Source organism: Eublepharis macularius, chromosome 14, assembly GCF_028583425.1.
Source record: "Eublepharis macularius isolate TG4126 chromosome 14, MPM_Emac_v1.0, whole genome shotgun sequence".
Lineage (NCBI taxonomy): Eukaryota > Metazoa > Chordata > Lepidosauria > Squamata > Eublepharidae > Eublepharis > Eublepharis macularius.
This window is the reverse complement of record NC_072803.1, coordinates 48,477,408-48,502,002: the sequence shown is the minus strand read 5'-3', so window position 1 is coordinate 48,502,002 and position 24,595 is coordinate 48,477,408. Positions and strand designations below refer to the sequence as shown.

The 24,595-nt window shown below is 43.6% G+C and overlaps 1 protein-coding gene across 2 annotated transcripts in view; it reads right to left on the bottom strand.

Moving 5' to 3' along the window:
- Positions 1–1,014: 1,014 nt before the first annotated feature.
- The window catches only part of KCNT1 (potassium sodium-activated channel subfamily T member 1), a 184,646-nt gene continuing 161,065 nt past the window's right edge, over positions 1,015–24,595 (bottom strand). The window contains exons 24-33 of one of the 2 annotated variants that reach the window (XM_054998022.1): positions 22,869–23,003; positions 19,065–19,176; positions 17,266–17,367; positions 16,239–16,322; positions 15,629–15,757; positions 14,801–14,821; positions 11,651–11,957; positions 8,569–8,631; positions 2,370–2,454; positions 1,015–1,193 (exon numbers count right to left, since the gene is read on the bottom strand). In XM_054998022.1, coding sequence (XP_054853997.1) covers positions 1,076–1,193; positions 2,370–2,454; positions 8,569–8,631; positions 11,651–11,957; positions 14,801–14,821; positions 15,629–15,757; positions 16,239–16,322; positions 17,266–17,367; positions 19,065–19,176; positions 22,869–23,003 — 1,156 coding nt within the window. In that variant the 3' untranslated portion in view covers positions 1,015–1,075. The remainder of the gene's footprint in view (positions 1,194–2,369; positions 2,455–8,568; positions 8,632–11,650; positions 11,958–14,800; positions 14,822–15,628; positions 15,758–16,238; positions 16,323–17,265; positions 17,368–19,064; positions 19,177–22,868; positions 23,004–24,595) is intronic. The other variant, XM_054998023.1, reaches the window with a different exon arrangement.

Sequence of the window (24,595 nt, the reverse complement as noted above, 5' to 3'; positions counted from 1 at the left end):
TTGCTGTAAATTGTGGTGCCCTTTCCTTCTAAACATCATTGCCACCAGGCAAACAAACTTCCTCATTAAGGCTGGCCACCCTTAGCAGGAAGCTGCAGGAGAAGGCAGTGAAAATCCTGCCTGAAAAGTTGTCAAGAAAACCATGAACAAACAATGGTTGATAATACTTCAGATACATCTTGGGAGCCGGGCCAACAGTTTCTTGAGTCTTACTTGAGGTGCAATGCCAAGATTTACAGGGTGGTGAGCAGAATTCATGATCGAGGCTTACAGCCTCCAAGATGAAGAATGAATCCAACATACACACATGAATATCTTTGAGACTTTGACAAATCTGTTTATAACTTAACCCACCTAGCACACCGAAGAGATTTTCCCAACTCTTTGAGCTTCAGTGGAGTTCATCCCCCAACTTTGCAGGCATTCTTCAGCTTTAAAGACCCTACCTGAGCAGATGACCCAGCTGTGACAGCCAAAAGCCAGCCATTGCAGCTGCTCTAAGAGTTCCAACCAGCCATTTTTCCTTCTAAGAAAACATAGCAACAAGCACACCCCAAAGAGCATTCACAATGAGAAGTCAATAAACCAAGCACGCTGCAAGTAATAACATCTGGGATATCACATCACGTTCAGCTGCACCATTTTGCGGTTTTGGCCTTGCTTCTGCGTCAGATGAGAAGAAGCTTCCCAATCAGCATGCTCACACCCTTCATTCCACGCCCGAGAAAGATGTTTTCACTAGTTGTGGTACATATTTAAACAACCCTCCCCTTCCCCCAACCCAAACAAAAAAGTATTAAAAGCAAGACTTTTAATCCAGTCTTCAGTATCCTTTAATTCTGAGCAGTAGGTCCTTCAAGAGTTATGAATCTGGACGGGATATGTGACGTCTCAGTGCACCATGGGTTACACAACCAACTGGTTGTCTTTGTAAACCTCTTGACCCAGAACTCTTCTCCCATCCCCATAGAAAATGATTCCTCCCCTTTGGCACAGTTAATAGTTAGTCCTGTAGTCGTTCCATGCATTATCAAGAGGGGCAGGTGATACGTTCCGTGCAAAAGGAGGGAGGGGCTCAGAGCTGTGTTTCGTCTCTTGTTTCGGGGCTACATGGGTCCAACTTGCTACAGCTGCTCTTTCGATTGTGCGTCTCATTTTCCACGTGAGCTAAAGGGTCAGGTCGTATTAAATACCTAGGCAGAAATGAAGACATCAAAGTAATACCACAGTCAGCCCATGGAACACGTCCCTTGGGCCAATATACTTGTTTGTTTCTTATCCATCCTGCTGCTGTTGTTATACTGAGGTGGGTAATAAGATTTGGATACTGGGAGCAGCTCTGCCAAATGCACCCCCCCATGCTTGTTGTTGTCCCTTTCTAACTTAAGCCACAACCTGAAGGGCTTGTGCAGGGTATGGTGAGCTGTGAGCTCAACTACAAGCCAAGGCCTTCACAAAAGGCAGGTTCAGAATTCTCATACCCTAAGTCAAATCACAGTGATTTGAAGAGATGAGAAGATAGTTGTGTGAATCAATCAAAACGGACTCAAATTGCTGTATACAAATAATCTCTCCCAGAAGCTCTAATAACTTGCAAGGGATGTCGTAGAACGTTTAGTGGAGGGCAACCCATTTTTCCTGAATGAACATGGATTTGCTATCCTCACTAAAATCAGCAGGGCAGCCCATACCCAATTAAACCGAGTATGCACAGAGAACATGGGAAGGCTCTGGACAGGAGTTAGAGGCTGGGTTCCTGAATCAATTAACTATACATATTTAATTTATGGTGATACCATAAAATATTGATTCTAAAACCAGCTCAATGGAATACATTAGACAATTTATTTTCTGATCACCAAAAACCACACCAAATGGTGCAACAACCAAAAGTCACCCAGGGAAAGAGAGTTGCTGCAGAGCACAGCTTCTCACATTGCTATTATGCACACCCTGTGCATACATGTTCTGGTGGTGACTCATTAGGCTTTGGGTCAAACAACACACTGAAGTGTCCACCTTCTCCCAGCAAGAATGGGTTATTTTGCCATGTAGCCATGCAATGACCCATTCGTAAAATCATTCAAGACAGCCTAGGTCATCTTGAACATTTAATAATGGACCTTGTGCATCAACTGCTCGGAATATTAACCAAATGAAAGGCTTCAAGCAAATTCCTTCCTAACTTCTAAGACCAATGCTAACCCAAACTGAGAAATTACAGCCAGTACCTTTTGGCCTGTTATCCCATTGGAAGAAAAATTAGCCTTCATTCTGTAGTTAGAGAGTTTTTCTGGCCGTTTTTTGACCTGTCCTAAATATTCAGAAATGGCTTTTGCAAAAATACTGTCTGTTAATTTCATACATACACTATGTCATTGAGTTCCAGCCGTGTGTCAGGAGGTGGGTTGATGAGGACGTAGGACAGGGTGTTCTGATGGTCATTCATTTCATCTGCAAAAAAGACACATGCGGCTGGTAACATAGTTGAGTGATACTGCAGATGTGTGCTAGAGACAGGCAGAGGCTGAGGCACCACTGAACACTTTAAATCACCGCAATAAGAGAAATCTGCTTCCTCTCCTCGTAAGTGTTCAATGGAACCCCTCAAATCTACCACAGGCAGTAGCAAATTCTAGGACAAAGCATGCTGAAATCATCACAATGACCTCAAAGCTGAATTTTCTGGTTGGCTTCAGCCCAAAATGCTACACACAAGCAAGTCCACACCGAATGGGCCAAGCTTGGCTCTATGGAGCAATCCAAACAGGAGATGGAAATTCATCAAGTTTTGCATGACAAATCAGAGAAGCTGGTGCGCCACAAAAGCAGCCGCATGGAAGAAAAATGGAGTGGGCAAGGAGTGCCTATAAGTGTGCCAGAGGCTGCAGAAGCATGATGCACATGCGCTAGCAGAACATTTGTTGATAAGATGGGGCGAGGGTGTTCCTATGGATATCTTTCAGAGCAGCCCTAGATTTTTGAATGTGATTCACAGCCTTCCGTTTCTAAGAAAGGACTCCCTCCCCATTCCATCCCCAGCCATGTAGGGAGGGTTCTCTTTTATGCACAATGTGGGGTTTCTCTTCACCTTCTGTTGTTTATATAAACTGGGCCTGATGGATTTACACTTAAATACATCTGATGAAGTAAGCTCTGACTCACGACTGTTTATGCTGGAATATATTTTGATAGTCTTTAGGGTGTCACTGGAGTCCTGTCTTATTCTTTTATATGCACATTCAACACAGCCACCCACTCAAACAACACAGCGCATCAGTTGTGAAAATGCAATGTATCTCTGTCTCCTGAATCCAGCTGGCCCTTCTTTGTAACACCCCCCCTCCCCCCCACTTTCTGAAGTGGACAGAAGGGCAGATGGATCTTCATTCTCATTTGTGTGTGATGAAGTGAACTTTGACTCATGAATGCTTATGCCCTGGAAAATGTTGGTCTCTAAGGGGCCACTGGACTTCTCCAGTCACTATAACCATCAGCACAAAGGTATGCAGACGAAGCCTCTCCGTTTAAAGTGAATGGAAGGCCTGGAGCATGCCAGGAGCTCTGGATTTCAGACACACTGTATGTATCCCTGGATGATACTTAATGGGTGGGATTCAATACTCAGCAAGTGCTAAAGAGCCACCATACCAGCTCTGCCTACTCTCACATGAGCTGAGACACCACAAAAGGCTTATTATTATGATGCACACCCATTCTTGCCTCAGTCTTGGCTTATCTAGAAGAAAGTGGTTCAGGTCTGCTAAAAAGTTGTGAGAAGAATCAATGGAATGAAGACCTATGGGAAGATGAAAAATAGTAAGGAGTCCAGTAGCACCTTTAAGACAAACTAACTTTACTGTAGCATAAGCTTTCGAGAACCACAGTTCTCTTTGTCAGATCCTTCTGATGAAGAGAACTGTGGTTCTCGAAAGCTTATGCTACAGTAAAGTCAGTTAGTCTTAAAGGTGCTACTGGACTCTTTACTATTTTGCTACTACAGACTAACACAGCTAACTCCTCTGGATCTATGGGAAGATGAGAATGTCTTTGTGGGCCAGACTGAGCTTTGATCCCTTATTACCATACTTGGTTCTATCCCAGTCCTAACATATGCACATGCATGCACACGCGCACTCTCTCTCATTCTATTGTTCATAGGGTTGGATCGTTTTTGTTACCCTCCCAGATGATGTGATTCCCACTCCAGAAAACTGGTTTCATAACACAAATTTCTACTAAGAGAAACAAGTAGGAGAACTTTAAATGGGCTGAACGGAAGACCCAACACAATTCTACATACAGTATCAGCCATTTGCTTATGAATGCCTCAGTGATGCCAGGACTACTGAAAATCTTGCTTGGCTTCCCTTCTACCAGACCTTTGCTCATTCTTTGACATGCCTGTCTTGGCAGTTTTAAAGGCTAGAGGCTTGCTTCTTTTTAAGCAATGAAAACACAGGATGTAGAAGGTCTGTGCAACTTGGATCTGGTATAGTACAGCGGTTAAGAGAATGAGCTCTGCATCGGGAAGTTTGAATCTTGCCTCTGTTGTGAATTCCTCCTTATACAAACCACAAAAAGGCAATATGGGGGAAACAGTACTGATGTAACTTACAAGGTTGCTGTAAGGATTACAAGAAGATAGGGAAGGTTTTTGAACATTTAAACGCACCATATAAATGCTAATCATAATAATATGGTAGAATCGTGGCAGATACACAGCTTTATCAATACCTGTCAATGTCATTTCTAGACAATCAATCCTTTCTAATACTTAGGACTTGCAATATTGAAAATTTCTTCCTCTGAATGTCTCACTCTGTACATAATAGTTAACATTTCCTTTAAAAACTGTGGGTGTGATTAAACTTCATTTGCTTCCCTTCGTTCCTTCAATGCACCCCTCTCAAAGTCTGCCTGTAAAATGTAGACTGGCCCCAAAAGCACAGCAATACAAGATGAGAGTGGATGAGATGCTTGATGAACAACGACATGCATGTGCGAACCAGCCTGTACAGTTAGAAAGGGCATCCTACTACCTGATTCCTCCTGGCTACAGTCTGACATGTTATTTGGAGTCTTGTGCCTAGCTGACACAAAGACCAACAGAAGAGACAATAGCTAAGTGGCAGAATTTTGCTCATGGAAGATCATGGGTACAATGCCCGGCATCCCCAGCTAAAGAATCTCAGGAAGGGAGGCTGAGAAAAAGGTCTGCAACTTCGCAGAGCTGCAGCTGATCAGATTAAGACAATATCGGTTCGATGGGCCAATGATCACACTCATTCCAAAGCTATTTCATATGTTAGGTGGTCACAGCCCAGCCTGATTGCAAAGCCAAGGTGGAAAATCTCAATCGACAACCAAGAGAAAATTAGGGACTTATTTTCAGTAAGCCTTCTGGTTGACTACAGGCCAAGGAAGTCTTCTACTTTAATGGAGAAAGACACACAAATACCATTCCACCTCCCGTCAACTGCTCCTCCACAGCTTCTCAAAATAATGAACGCGCTGAGGTTTGTTTGAGCTTGGTCACAATTCAACAAATACAGCAAATAATAATAATTTTTTAATCCCCATAAGAGCAAGCCTGGAGATGTTTAAAAGTGTGCTCTTATAAATTTGCTTCTTATCCGTAAGCAGCTTGTTATGGGATCGAGGAAGGGATGCTGGGGCTGAGGTAAGGTTTCCAAGGAAATGGGCTTTTGTATCACATCCATGCATTTGATCAAGGTACCATTACCCTGCTGAGTATATTGTCATAATGTCATTGCTGGAGAAGCTCTATCATTTGTTTAGCACAGCCACCTCTTTGCAGCAATTTAGATTACATAGATCTGAGCTACATGACCCTTGCACAAACAGCATGCAAAATTACCTAGTTCTAAAAAAAGCTCTTTAGGCAGAATTCACAGATTTACTTTGGGGCAATTTAGATAAATTAGGTCTGAGTAGAAAAACTTTAAAAGCTTTTTTTTGGCGGGGGTGGGTGGGTGTACAATCGTATCAATATGTAATAATGCTTCCTCCCTTTCTGTGATTTTTTGGGAGCATTTTGGGTACATACTTATTCACTCTCAATGACTTTTGGGTTCTTTCTGCGCCATCATCATGTAGCCCAATCTGATTGGCTCTGTTGCAGCATGATGTCATTCTGTTCGTAATATGTTCCCTGATCGGCTGGAATTACCAATGCATGAAAGAGGAAGCAATGGCAGCCAGGGAACAGTAGCATCCAAGAGAAACAACAATGCTAAATGGCATTTTTAAAGGCCAAATATTCATGTGATCTAAACATCTGGAGGAATATTTGAACAGGACATCATTCAGTGCAGCTCTAATTATATTTTTGGTTTTTTCTCAGTTCACGTACATGTTATTCTCATATTCAATGTTGAGAAGTCTCGCTAGCTGACTGATTGACAATATATTGATGCCAACAGGAGCTCGTATGAAACCTCTTTCCCTGGGAGGTTGTGTTCATTCAACGGAAAGGAAAATGCAAATTTTTCCATCTTAAACAGTGTCAACTAAGTGACTGAAATTCAAATTTTTAGTATGCTTTTGCTCAACTTTGCTTGGAAAGGGGCCTTCCTGACCTCACACAGTTTTCTACTTTATGCTAGTTGCTCAAAGCATTAGAGCATTGCAGCTGATGTTCCGTAGCTCACATCCTTTACCCACTTAAACCCAACTCCTAGTTAATGAGGTCTATTTATTCACATTCTGAGCATCTTCTCTCCAAGCTGAAGTTAATGCTTAACTGAATCTCCCACTGAGATGCCAGCTCAGGGGGTCATTTCATGCTTTGCTGGAATAGTTGCCTCAGCTACCATTAACCACACTCACATGACCTTGTTTGCCTTGAGAGAGCAGTTTTGGTCTTCCATGCTCATGCGTTGGGGCAAATTGATCGAGAATTCCATGAATTCCATTTTGGGTTGCAACTTCTCTTTGCTTATGTTAGACATGGCATTTGACAGAGTTTAGGACCTGGGGAGGGAAAGCCAGGTTCCCCAGGACTGTCTATTAAAATAATTTGCATTAGATAGCTATAGGATGAAAATGAAATCCTGCCCTTATGTCATAGCTGACTTTTGGTGACTCCTGGTGGGTTTTTAGGGCAAGAGACTAACAGAGCCTGCCTCTGCAATAAAGAAGGGCACGAACCAAAATACGAACCAAAGTTCATGACGAACCGGGCCGTTTCATGGTTCGCAAACCGGTGGTTTGTCAGAGCCCATGAACTTTAGGCTGGTTTGTTTGTTTTGTTTTTTGGTTTGTCACTGCAGACAGCCTGGTGCCGATCAATCAGTTTCCTAGGCAACGGGGGATGGACTTCCTGCAGACCTTCTGCTGACCCGGAAGTGGCCTTCTGCTGGCTCGGAAGTGACCTTCTGCTGACTGGGAAGTGATGGTTTGCTGGCCCAGAAGTGACGTTTTCACAAACCAAATGAACCGGTTCGTGAACCGAAGCAGGTTTGTGAAAGTTCGTGGTTCGTGAAACGCGACAAACCACGAACCGCACGGTTCGTTTTTTTTTCAGGTTCGTGCCCATCTCTACTCTGCAACCCAGGATGCAGAGCATAAAAAGGATGAGGAAAGTTGTAAACCAGTAGTTAGGGATGCTATAGACTCTATTATATGGACATTTGGCTGGAATGTTGGGGATGGTCCCTCTGCCCCATGACCAGGAATTCCTGATGGGATTCATCCAAACAGAACCTGAGATAAATCCAGTTGTTCTGTCCATTTAGTTTTAAAGGTAATACAAGAATCATGGTAATTCCAACACAGCCTTTCTGGGTAATGTTTCATTTTCTACTGCTTTTACAAGTGCCATGTTGTATCATAGAGGAAGACCTGAATCTCTCAATCAATAATCCCAGCCCATGATAGCTGTGGGGAAAAGCCAGCCTCTAGTCACTTCCAAACATATTAGTCTATGGCAAAGTAATTTGGGCAAGTACAGGATTGCCTTTGTTCTCTGCTTGTAAGCTTCCTTGAAGCACCTGGTTGGCTTCTGCTGGAAACAGGGCGCTAGACTACACGGACCTTTGGCCTGATTTGGTAGGACTTTCCTTATGCTCTTAAATCCAGTCATGTGCATGCCAGCTGCTTGTCATAACAGCCCAGGACTTCTCTTCCAGTAGTCCCCTAGAGCTGACAAAGATTCTGAGTCTGGCAAAGCTATGGCCCCAACTCTTCAACTAAAAATCTGGATCTTTAGTTTCCTTTGGCATCTATAACCCTCAGGATTAAAAAATCACCTCGTTGTCAATCTTGGGAAGTGGCAGCAACAAAACAATGCAAATTAGCAGCAAGAAAGCGCTGCAAATGGACTGATTCTTCCTTCAAGGGGCAGTGAGTTGTCTGGCAGTTGGTTGGGTGTATTTGCCAAAACACTCAATTATGATGATGACACAAAAGGGTCACTTTCCAGCTTCTAATTCTGCATGCGTCTTGAGGGAGGGAGCAGGTGCAGGGGTGAAACGTGAAATTCTAGTGGGCATATTCTTGATGTGCCATGAGTCAAGCCTGACTCCCAGGGGAGAAGAAATTTACCTTGCAAATATCCAAGGTTTACCCGATTCATCACATCACAGGCTGTTAAATTTGCTACATCCTCTACAGGACATACAGAGAGAAAAACAAAAGAAAAAAAAACACAAGGCACAGACATAAACAGAGAGAAAGAGAAGAGAAAGTTCAGCGAGCAGTGATTCAGAAAGTATTCAGAGACCAGCTTTGGTGAGTCAATGGGCAAGAACGCACTAAAATATATATAATCTACATATAAAAACAAAAACTTAAAAAAGAGAGAAGCAGCCGCCAGACATATGTGTTCTGTCCATGAAGTTGCAGAGATTTTGACAGTAACAAGTGATATGCTGTGAGAATGCATTCAGACAATTATTGATGTGGTCTGTGACATATCCTTCCCCCACCTGACATACATCAGAGCCCCTTTTGGTCATGACAGCGTTCACAATCCAATTGCATGTAAGAGGAGATGAAGGATCCTCTTGATACGGGCAGTTGCCGTTTTGTGTGAACAGGGCAACAAGCATATTTTCCAGATTCAGATATGTACAATCGGAAACATATTTGAGGGTACATATTTGTCCATACTGAAGCGGGAAAACACACGTTTTGCCCTATTCACACACATCAAGAAGATTGCAGGTAGCACATGTCTCAAGTTATGCAGTACTGGAGTACACCACTTTTAATGACGGAAAAGGGCTCAGATCTTTAGGGGATGAAAGCAAAGCCTCGCAGAGGGTTTCACAGAGGTTTGCATCAATGCAGCTGTTACTTAGGTGTTTCCATCATTCTCCATTTTCCCACCCTCCAGACACCCTAAGCTGTGGAAATCCATCATTAACTTTTGCTGGCTTTTGGAGAGAAAGGAGGCAGCAGCCAGGTATCCCATCTTCATGCTGAGAGCCCTCTCCTAGCTTTCAACTGTCACTAATAAGGCCATACAAGAGAGAGCAAGGCAGCTGCTAGGCAACCCTCTGTTGTGCTTGTACCCAGTTCCATTCTTCAAGAGTGCCCCTGTTTGCTCTGCTATGTTAGCTTTTGTGTATTGAAGATTTTAACCTTTTTTTTAAAAAAACCTGGAAAATGCTTTCAGATTACATGTTTTGCAAAGCAGCAGACAAAGAAAGATGCCTTGTTAATGCATGCAAAAAATGACTTTTTGAACATGAAAGGAAGGCATGGGGAAAGGAGCAAACAGCCAGCAAAACAGGATGGTGTGACAAACAAAAAATTGGGAGGCAAAAGCAAGAAAGCTGTGGAATGAAGACTGAGTCATCAGAATCAAAAGGAGAGAAACTTTTCCTGTATATCATCAAGAAAAACTCTTCCATTTGCTTAGGATTTCTAAGCAGGCTACTTTTTGATAGCCTCACCAAGAATTCTGATTTCAAGATTTCCTTTCCAAAAGGCAAGAAGGTACATGGGAATTCATAATCTTAATCAATGGTGTGTCTTACTGGCTTCTTTCTAAAACACAGTCCCAAGGCAAGTTAAAGATTCATAAAGCAATGCCAAGAAACCACGGATCTCAAACCACCACGTAGTTTTGGAAAAACATCACAGTGCTGCAAATGAGCATAGTGGTTAAAGTGTTGGAGTAAGACTGGCGAGACCCCAGTTCAAATCTCCACTCAGAGCCAAGCTACAAGAGACAAATTACATGAGGAGGAGCACGTGAAGGGAGTTGCAATGTAAGCTGGGAAGCTGAGTTTTAAAAGAGATCAGAAGGCTCTGTCAATTGCCCCTCTCTACAGAGGGAGGGCGCTGCTCAGAGGGTTTGTTAATTTCCTCTTTGCCTCTGGAAGGGTCTGTCAGTTTCACCTCCCCTTCTTGGAGGCAAAGAAGAAATTAGCAAACCCTCTGAGCAGCATCTCCCTGGCTCTTATTGCAAGCTAGCAGAGTCCAGCTCATGTTGGGTGTTAGTGGTCAGCCCCAGCATATGATCATATTTATTGGATGTCCTGGTCGCACATACCAAGCCTATGCACATTCACAAGTTACAATGACTGCACATGAGGGTGGGACCAGTGAGTGTGAACCTGTCCCTACGTGCATTTCCTCTCCCTGGATTGTAACTTACAAACTCTCATTCGTGTTGGCTCCCACAGAAGAAAGAAAAAGATTACAGTGCAGAAGAAGAAAGGTTGGTCTATGAGATCAGAACTGTGCTGGCAAGAGATTTCAATGACCCAAAATGCAGGCTCAAACCAGAATAGGAAAACCCAGCTGTGACTGAAGGATAGTATTTGGTAGAAATGACTAAATCCCCCCCCCCGCCCCATTTTGAGGTCTGTACATTGTCAGTGGCCCTATATACACATTATAGTGAATGCACATACATCCTGCATAGACATGTGTACATATATTTGTAAGAAAGAGTCAAGCGTGTTTGCTTTAAAAATAAAACTGGAGACCAGCACTTGAATAAATGTGAGGTTTACACCACACGTTTAGTTGTACACCCTCAAATGTAATGTAACACACATACAAAGAAAAATTATGTGTATGCTGCACACATATTGTATGCACAATCACTGTATCATGTGCAGGGCTAGAGTGGGCAGCTTCATTCCACCCATTTTTGTTGTTGGTGCATGTATATGTCATTTATAGTATATACATGTGTAATATTCATTTACAGACTTAAATTATATTTTTGTTTGTTTTTTGTAAGCCACTTTGAGTTCCCAGTAGATATACTTTAAAAAACAAATAAATAAAATATTGATGCATAAATTGAAAAATGCCTACATTCTATAGGGGAAATGGCATGAAAATAAAGACACACAGGTTCAATTTGCATGAGGAAGAAGCAAAATAGGAATAAGGAGTTTGGGGTTGAGTCAGCAGAGATATTTAATTTGGATGTGCCTTGTTGCCATGATACAGGAGAATTTTTAATAGAAGAGTAATTTCACAATGCTGATACGGAAATCTGCTGGTTGTTTAAACAGGCAAACTAAAAGGGGGAAGTTTGGCTTCTGAAGCTTTGAACACTTGGAGAAAGGTATGACTTGGTTAAATTCCAAACTGTAGAAACCAGATGAGAGGAACCTCTGGAGGCAGCATGAACCAGAAACCACAAACACAGCCCACTTACCATACCCCGTCGTGGGCAAGCCCAGATGTTTCATACGGTTTTTCACCAGTTCTGATAATTCCTGCCGTTCTGATCGCCGGTAAAGGCTCAGCCTTTGCTGGTTGATCCATTCGGCTGTTTTGGCTGCTTGCTTGTTGGCCCCTTTCCGACTCAGCCTGCGTGCCCACTGCATGCTCTTCCTCCGCAGCAGGGGGTGCTCGGTTTGGTCACTTGGGCAAGAGTTGCGGTGATGGCTTGTCTTGGTGTTCCAGTGGTCCTTGACTTCCTTGGTGTCCTCGCAGTCTTCCACATTGATTGAGATCTGTGACTGGGAACACCAGTAGGCCATGAGAGTAAGCAATGACCGAGGGACCGGCTTGATCTCCTGGATGCACAGCCAGGGTTGCTGAACCACAGAAGTATGAGAAAAGCTTTAGTCTTACCAAGTTATTAGTCCTTGTGGCCGAATCACTGGAAGCCACGGGAGGGACTAAAGAAAATTTGGCCTGCAGAGCCATTAGCCCCTCCCCTTGGCTGCCAGCACCAAAACAAGGGATGTAAATGAGTTAACAACTAGGGGTGCCAGGCCCCCTTACCCTCCTGGTGGTGGTGGGGAGCTGGCACTTACCTGGGGTGATCTTCTCCTTTGCACATAAAGTGTGCTTTCCCACCAGGTACGATGACATCACTTCTTCAAGTGACATCATTGCGCCCGGCAGGGGCCATGCTCCCATGCTTCACAGGGGCAGAGGATGGGAGCAGGGGATCTCCTACCCACACCAGGGGACTGGCAGCCCTATCAATAATGCAATATAGACCATCTAAGTTTTTTATTTTTGTTTATATGTTATTTAACATCCACCTTTCTCACTGAGACTCAAGGCACATTGCATGGCACAAGTCAATACGATCAATGGCTAGGACATTCACTAAACCATACGATACGCTATGGATTGCGGAAGTCTGAAAACCAGCACAATTCCAACTACAGAGATGCAACATTGTTGAACCAAAACATAAGTTGACATGACATATTAACAATGTGGAAACTACCCAGTAGGAGCATACTTACAGCAACCAAAATTACACAGTAGTAGAGCCTACAATCCCATTCCCGATTTGCGAACTTTGTGATTTTATTGCCTTTTTATTGTAACTTATCTGTATTTATTTGTATGCTGTCATCTGCCCTGAGCCCATTTGTGGGGAGGGCGGACTATACATTTGATGATGATGATGATGATTTACCAAAGCATCTCTCTGGGCCATTTCTTATAGTACAGCCTTAGTATTTGAGTGAAAAAGCCCTCCTGAATTTGAATTAGTTGCAGAATTTTAACTTCTCCAGTGTAGAATATATATTTTTTAAATTACTTTTATAGCGTATGGGGCAGTGTGCAAGGCTTTGCTTGAAGGCATATAAACACATGAACCCAAGAAGCTGCCTTCCGCTGAATCAGACCTTTGCTCCATCAAGGTTATTGCCTACTCAGGCTGGCAGCAGCTCTCCAGGGTCTCAGGCCCCTTCACATCACCGACTACTGGAGATGCTGGGGATGGAATCCGGGACCTTCGGCAGACCACGCAGATGCTCTCCCACTGAGTCACGCTCCCTCCCACACATAATATAGCAACTCTATTATACGTGCACTGGAAACATTGAGACTGGACTACTGCAACACTCTCTACATGGGGCTGCATTTGAAAACTGTTCAGAAACTGCAATTGGTGGTGCAGAATGTGGCAGCCAGGGGGCTGCCTGGAAAACACTGCAGGGATCACAGCTCCCCTCTGCCACAACAACTTCACAGGCTCCCAGTCTCTTTTTATGCCCAGTTCAAAGTAGAGGCAGGGTAAGTAGGATGGCTGATCCTCCTGGTGAGACCTGGAGATCTCTTGGAATTGCAATTGATCTCTGGACTACAGCAATCGGTGGAGAAAAAGACTGCTTTGGAGAGTGGATTCTACGGCATTACGCTCCACTGAGCTCCTTCCCCTCTCCAAACCCAAATCAGGAATTTCCCATCATGGAGTTGGCAACCCTATAGGTAAGTGACTGAGGGGAGAGGGCCCAGCCCGTTTTGCTGATGCTACCATTGCACAGAGGCCGTCACTAGTGCAAACTGAGGGCTAGCAACACAGGCCTATTGCTAGCCTTTAAATACACAAACAAAGCTTCACCTTTGGCTTTAGAGGGTTTGCTCTGAAGCCAGAGTTGTGGGGTCTTTAAGACCTGCTTCCTGGCCTGGAAAGAGCTGTAGGCAGAGTTGCCAGCTTTTAGGTGAGGCCTGGAGATCTCCTGGAATTTCAGCTAATCTCTTACATCTCCCCTGGAGAAAATGGCTGCTTTGTAGGGCGGAGTCTATGTCATTATACCCTGCGGGGTTCCCTCCCCTCCCTAAACCCTCCCCTCCTCAGGCTTCACCCCTAAAACCTCTAGGAATTTCCTAATCTGGAGTTAGCAACCCTAGCTGTAGGCATCAGATCACACCCTCAGTTCCAGCTGTGTACCTGGAACTAGTGATAAAATTCAGACCTAGGTATGGGTTTAGAACCGAAACTTTCCCAGTTCAGAATGTGAGCCCAAATCATCCTGGATTTAAGACCTGGCTCATGATTGTTCACTATACCTCTGTAGCACCTCCCTCCTCTGGTTGGAGGCCAGCAGAAATAGCTGGGGGTTTGAAGGTCTTTCTGAGATAAGAAAGTGCAAGAGTTATTTTGCTGAGAATGACCACGAAATATTGGGAAAAGTGAAGCGGCTATAAGGTGAAATGGGGAGAACTTGTCCACCGCTGCTCTGGGGGTTCATATTCTAGATCAATAAATCTGGAATTACACAATGTGAGCTTGACTGTTCAAACCACTAAGTGTATGCATAATAAATACGAGCAATTTATCTTCTAACTTAGCAGTGAAGTCTCAACTTTATATTGAATTTATCCAAAAAGCAGACAGCACTGAATGTAAGATGATTCCTATAAAAGAAAGGTATACATAAAAGTTTTTTTACTACTACATATAACTGTAACTGGGATACAAATTTAAGATGATCTTCTCTTTTTCTTGATGGCACGCATGGAAAAAAAACTCCTAGTTTTCCTTTTGGGTAAATGGGGTACTTAATTTTTGCATAAACTGATGACTAGTTTTGACAGAAACAAAACTCACCTGCGTTCTGATGTCATGAGGCTTTAAAAAAAAAGGAGAAAAGTTATTTTTCAAGTTATTTGTACTTTATATAATTATGTTTGGATCCATCTTATGACCTAGTTCAGGTGTCAAATATTTAAAGTTAGCTATTCAGTTCTCACTTTAAAATATAAGATAGTCATTAACAAAGGATGACATTAGTCTGTTTTTTAGAAGGTGGCATGCTATCATGGAATGCTCACGAACACTCTGAACTGCTCAAGCTGAAGGTGTCAGCAAGAGAATATTCACACAGGGTCTGATGACAGAAGGGATTCCATTCTTCCAGAAAGGCGAGGGAGCTTTAGAAGTGAGGAAGACTACAGCGGAACTACAAGTGACAAAAGGCACAGGTTGGACACTTGTCAGCTTCCCTCAAGTTTTGATGGGAAATGTAGGCAGCTTGGCGGAATGTTGGACAGGTGACAGTTGAAAAGTCCATTGGACAGCAGACAGAGAGCCAAGCTGCGAGACCAGGCTGCCTACATTTCCCATCAAAACTTGAGGGAAGCTGACAAGTATCCAACCTGTGCCTTTTGTCACTTGTAGTTCCGCTCTGAGTAAGAGGCCAAAAGGAGCAGGGTGGCCAAAGATGGCAGGTAGTGGTAGATAAGGACAGGTCTGAATTTCATCAACATATTTTCACTAAATGAAGCTGCTCTGATTGTAAAATTATCTGGTAGGGGAGAAGAAAGAGAGATTGGGTGGAGAGTCTGTTTAGCAGATCAGCGTTTCAGAGGCACGGGGGATGAAGCCAGGGTTTCATAAGAGCAATAGTCTAGTTGTTTTATTGGCTGTGCTTCTTACATCAGTGGTGGAGAACATGTGGGACTCGGTCCTATAGATGCCAATAGGGATCTCAGCACTGGAGGAGCACAGCTTCTGGAATAGCCGCCCATACGACCGGATCCACAAGTCATCCTCGGTGATTTTCATCTACCCAGCAAGAGGGGGGGGGGAAGAGCGTCAAAAGAGAGAAAGAGAACCAATAAGGTGTGATGACTAGAGTTTCAGAACTAGGAAGATGCGGGTTCAACTCCCCATTGTGCAGCTGCTGACCATCTCCTTAGGGTAGCCATAGGGGAATGGGCACGGAGGGAGATGGGAGCAGCAAGGAGGGGTAAGCACTCAGGACATTGTGCATAGACCCTTTCCACCCCCAAAAAACCTGCCAGCTACCTTATGATGGATGCAAGATTCATCTAGCAAGGACACTGAGTGGCCATGTTCTCCAGGGCCTGAGGTCAAAGTTGTTTCCTGTCTAGATCCCTGAGATGCAAACCACTTCATTTGACCCATAGCCCTTCCATCTCCACTCTGCAAGTGGCTTTGGTGGAGAAAGCCCCCCCTCTTGCGGCATGCCAAGAAAAGCAAACCACAAAATCTACCACTTGGATGCCAATGGAAGAAAACTTACGGCACAGAGGTAGCCAGAACCTGGGGTGGTGTCAAGGCCCAGTAACAATCTCGTGATGGTGATCATGTAGTCTTTGACGAATGACTGCAAAGAAGAAGGATCTGTCAGCCTTGGTGCTCAGTAGGTATCAACAGGCGTTCAGCCCCACAAAACCCAGTCTGCTTCCTGCCGACTTGACTGACAATGCTGGGGACCAATGGTACAGCCACCCACCAATTCAGCTGGAAGTTGGAGAATCACATTTGGGAATGCTCCCCTATATTCATGTTCATGATATTCTTGATGCAATTGTTTCTATGAATGTATCATTGTGTTATATGCATTCATGAATGTTTTGATGAATAAACACAAAGAATGAAAAAAATCTCCCCGTAAACAGAATACTAGCACAGCAACCATGTGTGTGTGTAACCTTCCTTTCTGCTGTGCCAGTTTTGACATAGATTTTTTTAACGTAAAGAAACATTTAAAGCAGGGTTCCACAGCCAGCAGCCTTGAGCGATACAGTCCATTCTGCCACCTTATTCCCACTTCATTCTTCAATAGAGACAACCAGCAGAGAGGGACTCATCATGGCACTGTTTGCAAATCAACATAGCAGGAAGAGGATACCAAACAGAATTGAACCGTAGGAGATTACCTCTCAGCAATGTTTCCTTTGGACGTAAGGTTCAAGAGAAAGAGGGTTATGAAGACAGAGCCGAGGAGACCTGGAAACTGAGCAGGCAGCTACTTAAAACGGGGATAAAGGGTCATCCCAGTGGGACAGAGGCATTTCCTGCCCATGATGGCTTGGGCAGATAAAGAAAGGAGGAGAAAGAGCCAAGAGGACTAGAGGGATCTGTTAGGGAAAGGTCTGTACAAGCTATCCCAGGAGGTGCAATACAAGCGGCTACACACACAACACACCTGCCACAGAAGTGCAAAACTACATACCACACCCAATGAAAGCAGCTAGTCCCTAAGAACTGTCAGAGCTCCTGCTCGGAAGTATGATGAGAACACCCACACTATCCTTCCTTCTGACCTGATAAAGCAGTGTATCCAGCATGCTGATGCTGAAAACTCTCCCAGCTGCAAACGGGAGCCGGAACATGAAGGCCAAGTTGGAACCATTCTCTCGCTCTCTCTATGGGAAGGGGGGAGAATGCAGAGATAAGAACATCTGAGACGCTTTGCGGAATCAGCTCAAAATTCATCTCATCTAGGACAGGCTCTCCAAAAATGGACAGTCAGATGTCACTGAGAAACTCACAAGCAAGACATTATGAAGGCAACATTTCTTTATTATTGGTACTCTAGTATCTGATACACCAAGGTATACTGCCTTGGACCATGGAGATTCTTTTAAAAAAAATTATTGGATGGGTTAACAAACATAAACATAATAATCATTATCATTTTCTACCCCATTGCATTTTCCCCATCCTTTCCCCCCTCCCTTATCTAATGACTCCCAACAGTTTTCCATACCCAACTTAACCTAAAGAATATATACTATAAACTCTTAAAATCTATAATAATATGTATAATATATATCTATATAATACATACTAATATAGTCTATTGAGTTGTATTAACTATATTAATATAATACTTATCTAAATTAAGAGTATAAAAATATATATAAGTATATAATAGGTACATATACTAACTAAATACACACACACACACACACACACACACTAATCCTTAAATACCTATTATCTATATTATAAATCTATTGCTTCTAATACATCACTAAAATATTATATATACTCCCTATTACCTATTCAACCTTATTATTCAACCTTATTTCTTCCCATATGAATACACTGTCTTACTCTTAACTTTATAATATATAATACTATAACTCTATACTAATCCAATAAAATATAATAAAATATACCCCCTTCTAACCTTAAGTAAAGTTCTATCTCCCCCTTAACAACTATCCAGAGACCACAATTTCCCCTTCATGTCCCACTTTTTCTCCACATATTTCTTGAATTTTTCCCAACTTAATGTATATTCCAATACTTCTTGCTCTTTCCATGGAGATTCTATTTAGCGATCACAGTCAACAGCCATTGATAGAACTATCCTTTATGAATTTGTCTTGGGTTTATTGCAGAAATAATGTAAGCTAATGATCATCACGTGGCAGTGATTTTTTTAAGTTTAGGAGTGCACTGCATGAACAAGCATTATCTTTTGTCTGTCCTGCATTTACTATTCATTGTTTTAATTGGCTGACTATTTTAGTACAGTAAAAGAGAGAGAGAAATTTTTCTTTGCGCAGATAATCTTGTAAAAAAGAGACATCGGAGCATAATGGAAACTGGATACATGAGAGCCCCAGTTAAGGATGAATTGCTATTGCTCTCTTCTTTTTAAATAAAAATACTGCCACTGAATCTTCAAAAGTTTTCTGTCCTACTTTTCAAAAATGGCAGCATTGTTTCTTTGTTTTACAAGTGGTATCATCAGGGCCTTTCCATGAGATCTTGCTGCATCATCCCGTGAAAAAAGATGAGATAATTACAGGATCTGTGTTTTCTGTAACGAGCCTTGCAGCATGCCCATCGCTGCCCTGAGATTTCACCATGAATTCTCAAGAGAATGAAGAGGACAGAGCACAATGGGAATCATATCATTCAAGCATTAAAGAGCAGCAAAGTTCCGAAACTGGGTAATTGCGCCATTGTTCGTTTCTTTAACATTCGGAATTTGAGGGAAACAGAGAAGCATGCCAACAAAAATAGTCTTTTCCAAGCTCTTCCTCCCTGTACATGTACGTCACCCTAAATTATGAGGTCAAACCAGAACTACAGAATCCCTTGTTACCTTTTCTAGTCTGGAAAGGGCCAGTGAATAGCTGTCCTTTGCTCGGAACTGCATGAACCTCATGTTGGATGGATGTGTCAGCTCCGTAATGATGCTCAGGCTTGGGAAAAGCCTAGAATGGGGGAAAGCAGAGAAGTTACAAGTAATCTTTTGCAAGACATGAGTCTAGCTGGATCAAATGGTCCTTTTGGTCCAGCATCCTGTTTCCCATGGTGACCAATCAGATGCTTCCAAGAGGCACACAAGCAGGACATGAAGGGCTGTTTCCTTCCTACCCTTCTTGGAGGTTTCCCAGAGCCATCTGGTTGGCAGCTGCGGGAAACAGAATGCTGGCTTAGATGGACCTTGATTAATCATTAGTTTTACATTTGAAATGCACACTCCAGCTCTCAGCCAAAGGCTTCCAATAGAATCAATAATTAAGAGCAGCTCGATGTACAGATATTCAATAAAATATCAGCAGCAATAAAATTGGATCTATTCTTTTTTTTAAAAAAGTCTTTCTTTCCCTATCATTTCCCCCCCTTCCTTTTGTCTTTTCATTTACCTCCCAATACATACATTCAAATGTTTGCCACCCTCTCTGCCTGTGCTGTGTATATTTGTAGGGGATTTAAATGAAACTTAAAACCAGCAGTAGTCAGCAAACTTTGTTGCAGAGAATTCTGCACTATGCGAAGAAATAGCTTCGTTTTCATTTTCCAATTCTACTGCCAAGGGAATAAAAGGGGGCTACTTTGGTGGGAGGATATCAGCAAAAGAGGAAAAGAGGGTGCTAAAAAACGGCTGCAGAGCCCACCATTAATCTCTCCCTCCATCTTGTGTATATGTACACAGGTGGTGGTGACCATTCACATATGCCAGCAGCACAAATCTTTGATGTGATCTTGAGAGGAAATGCAAATAGGCAAATTCAACAATTGCCTATATATGTGCATTCTCTGTTGTGGCCCCCATCTTACTGAATGGCCTGCCTGATGAGGTTAGAAGAGCTCCCACTCTCCTGGCTTTTAGCAAAACTTAATTATTCAGAAGGACCGTTTTACACAGATAGGAGAACTGTACTGTAAGAAAGTGGTTTCAAAGAGATGATTTGGTAAAAGGATAGGAACTGTAGACTATATTACTATGTACTGTTGGTTGCTAATCCTATTGGGTAGTTCCTGCATTGTTTAATAAGTCAGGTTTAGAATTGCTTATGCTCTGTTTCAGCATTGTTTCAGTTCCATATCTGTTTGTTTTGAAGTCTCTGCAAATTGGCATTGGCATACCTTATTGCATTGTTTATTGAACGTTCCAGTGGTTGATCATATTGTCTTGGACTGTGTAATCCACCTTGAGTCTCAGTAACAAAGGTGGACTATATGATGTAAATAAAACAAATAATGGAATAAATAAAATAAATGAGAATTGCGATGATGCTGAGGGCTTGAACCAGGAAAGTACAGATCTCTGATGCGACTACAGTTGCCAACAACCTGGAAAATTAAGAGTCCTGTCTCTTTAATAGAGGCTTAATGTGGGATGTGGTCAGGTGAGGCTTTTTGTGGCATGGAGGTAAATAACATCATCTGGCATGTAACATCCCATTGAACCTTTATTGAAGGGGTAGGACACGTTTTCTCCAGGTTGTTAGCAACCATAGCTGCTGCCCATATGGCGAGCCTTTGGGTCTTATTTTATTCATTTTATCGTTGATGTTTTCAAATGATTCTGTAACCTGCCTTGGAGGACGTATGGTAAAAGGTACATTTTAATTCCAGACGGGTAGCTGTGTTAGTCTATTCTAGCAAAATAAAACAGAAACCCTGTGGCATCTTAAAGACTAACGAAACTTATTCCAGCATAAGCTTTTGTGAGATAGAGCTCTGGAGCATCTGCCTCTCCTCCTGTGTTTCAGCACAACAGTCCCATTCACCTGATCAGGGCATTCTGCAGGTACCACCCTGCAAACAGGCAAGATCAACAACTGCACGCGCACGTGCATTTTCTTCTGTTTCCATCCTTGGGGAATGGTCTGCCTGAGCGGGTCAGGAAGACTCCCACACTTCTGTCATTCTGCAAACTATGTACAACAGAATTGTTCAGGAGGGAACTTTCAGCAAGGTGGCAGGGCTATCTTGTAATGGAACGGTTCAAGGTACTTTAATAAAAGGAATGGGACTGTGGACTATACTACTCTGCACAGCCTGCATTATCTGTTGCTATACGTAGTATTTTGCTCTCACTGCATTGTCTGCAGCCATTCTCTGCATTGCTTAACATAGCATGTCTAATACTTATGATTTCTTTCTGATTTCTGTAATCCTAGATGGTCCAGGTAACCCACTCTCGTCAGATCTTGGTGGCTAAATAGGGTTGCCAGGTGGTCTCTCCTCAAAAACCGGACCCCAGGGAGAGGGGGGGCCCTCATTCTCACCTTAGGCAAGATCCTCCCACGCATGCGCTCCCAGCTCTAGCCCAGTGATATCATTTCTGGAAGTAATGTCATCATGCCAGGCTATGCGGGCACCAGCCTCCAAGGCTCTCAGAGGCAGGGCTGTGCAATGGGGGGCTGCCAGTGGGGAGCTGGCCTGGTCAGCCCAGCCTAGCCCTCCTGGCAACATGCCACTTGATGGGGAGTGGAGAGGTGGGAGTATTGTGGGCCTGGCTTGTGAGCAGCACCAGCCCCCTGGCCCAGTCTACTCCCACCTGTTCCGCATCAGTGAATGGGCTGGCTTCCTCTGCACCATGCCCTCCTCTTTCTGGCCAGCCTAGCCCTACTGGCGATGTGCCATTCAACGGGGAGTGGAGAGGCAGAGGTGTTGTGGCCCTGGCCTGCGAGCGGCACCAACCCTTGACCAAGTCCCACCTATTCCACGGTGACATGTGGGCCAGCTTCCTTCACACCATGATGCTCCTTCCTCTTCCTCACTTTCCCCTTCCCTTCCCCCCTTTCTCCTCCCTCCCCCAGGTGCCCGGTATTCTGAGTGCATTTCCCTTGGACAGTCCAACAAAATACCAAACTGTTTGGATGAAAACCTGACACCTGACAACCCTACTGCTAAGCAGGGTTCGACCTGGTCAGTATTTGGGTGGGAAACTACCAAGGAAGACCAAGTTTGCGAGACAGAAGCAGGCAATTGCAAATCACCTCTGAATGATTCAGGCCTTGAAAACTCTACGGGCTGTGACTTGACAGCTAATACAAACCCACACACTAACCTATTATATTACTTATTAGATGTCTCATCCTATTGAATGAATTGACTTACATTCTGTCATTCACCTTGAGTCTCTGTAACTTCTTTTAAAAAAAAGAAGTGAGCTCTGAATCATGAAAGCGCATGGTGGTATAAATTTTGAGAATCTTCTAGGCAGGGGTCCTCTATATATTTACTCTGCAGGCACTTTTGGAATTCTGACATGGGAGGGAAGGGCATAACCACAAAATGGCTGCTTCAGGAGGCAGAGATAAACACAAAATGGCTGCCGCATGAGGCAGAGCTGACCACAAAATGTCATGGATAGAGTTAATGCTTATTTCTAATAGTAACTCTTCAACGCACCTTGGGCACTTTAGATATAAGCTCTGTTTAACAAGATGGCCTTTAATTTGCATAGCCAATCAAATCTCCAGTGGCCAATCAGAAGCCCTGCTGGGGAAAAGCCACGCCTGGCCCCACTTTCTAAAAACACTAGGTAGGCACCAGGAAAGGTGTCAGCAGGCACCATAGCACCCACAGGCACCATGTTTGGCACTCCTGTTTTCAGGCATACTGCACATTGTTATATAAGACAAATACACTGCCCCCCCCACCTCACCGGAACATGGTTTGGACATTAACGATAGTCTTTGCATCCGCCATGTAATCCTCCTCAGCGCTCATGGTGCTCTCCTTGTCAACCACCACCAAATTGTCTGCATAAATTATTCCACACTGCAGCAAACTGTCGAGGCTAGAAAGACAGAAGCATATTAGGAGGTCACGTGGGCGGTGGTGGTGGGGGAGGCACCAGGAATTCATCAAAATGCAAACTCAGCCTTTGGAAGAGCTGGAAATGGTTGTGGAATTACAAAGTAGAACAATACCATTTTGTGGATCTCAACAGCCTGGAGCTGTAATTTTCTGAGAAACTTTGATCCCTTGGAAGCTTATCAGAGAGCCCTGTCCAGCTATGACCACATGCTCCACCTTCCCTCTGTTTCCCAGCGTAGTTTCAATGTCCTGGTTCCTGGAAAATCATAGTCTGTCTGTCCCCCCTCCCCCCGCTGCCCTCCCAGTTCTTGCTACTGCCCTTTCTGGATGTCTTGTTCATCCATCTGAAGAAGTGAGCTGTGGTTCATGAAAGCTCATACCACAAATTTTGTTAGTCTTATAGATGCTACTGGACTCTTTCTCTTTTCTGCTGCATCTATTTTAATTGTTATATTACTAGTGCATATGGATTGTTGTAAACTGCCTTGAGCCCCCACTGGCAATGGGAAAGGTGGGATGGGTATTTTAATGAATGAAATGAATAAATTATCCCCTCCATTCAGAAGACATGACCCTCCTCTGCCCATGCCTGTTATTTCTTGGCTGCAGAGCCACTGCTGTAGAATGGGCAGCCAGAGCTGGCAAGGAAGACAGGACATTCTTTTGTGAGCTGTCTGGAGCCCTTTCAGGAGAAAGGGAGGATACAAATAATTTTGCATTTCAACATTTCCCATCCACTTTCCCCATGTGCAGCAGAATGAGGTGGCAGAACTGCCTATGTGTCTGCAGATGCAGCATGCCATTTTAGAGTGGGGGAGAACTTGCTGCAAAAAGAAAAGTTACACATCAGGGAGAAAAGCCAGCCTTTGCCTGCTGTGCTGGTTTTCTAACTGCAGAGCATTCACAAATGCAGTTCCTCCCCAGCTGTCTTTCGGACATGGAGTCTTGACCACACTATCATCCCAGCATTTTACCACTTCATTCTGCTGCATGTGTAGACCAGGGCTTGAGTGAGCGCTTTAGATCTTGCTCCAGAATTTTCTGCGATCTGCAGAAAAGTTACTGCAGAAAGAGCAGAAAGTCTGCAGGAACCTCCAAAGGCCAGTGTGTGTACATCCAGCGGCAGACTGGAAATGAGAACTGACCAGAGAATATAAGCATAAAAACATACACCAAGTTTCTATCCCTTATAGTGTAGAATAGAGATGGGCACAAAAACATAGGGGGAAAATGAACCATGCAGTTCGTGGTTTGTCGCATTTCATGAACCACGAACTTTCACGAACCTGCCCTGGTTGGCAAACCAGTTTGTTTAGTTCATGAAAATGTCACATTCAGGTCGGCAAACCGTCACTTCCGGGTCAGCAGAAGGTCTGCAGGAAGTCCATCCCCTGTTGCCTAGGAATCTGATTGATTGGTGCCAGGCTGTCTGCAGTGATGAACCAAAAAATGAACCAAACAAACCAGCCTAAAGTTTGTGATGGTTCGTTGGAAATGGAATCTGACAAACCACTGGTTCGTGAACCACGAACTGGCCTGGCTCATCATGAACTTTGGTTCGAATTTTGGTTC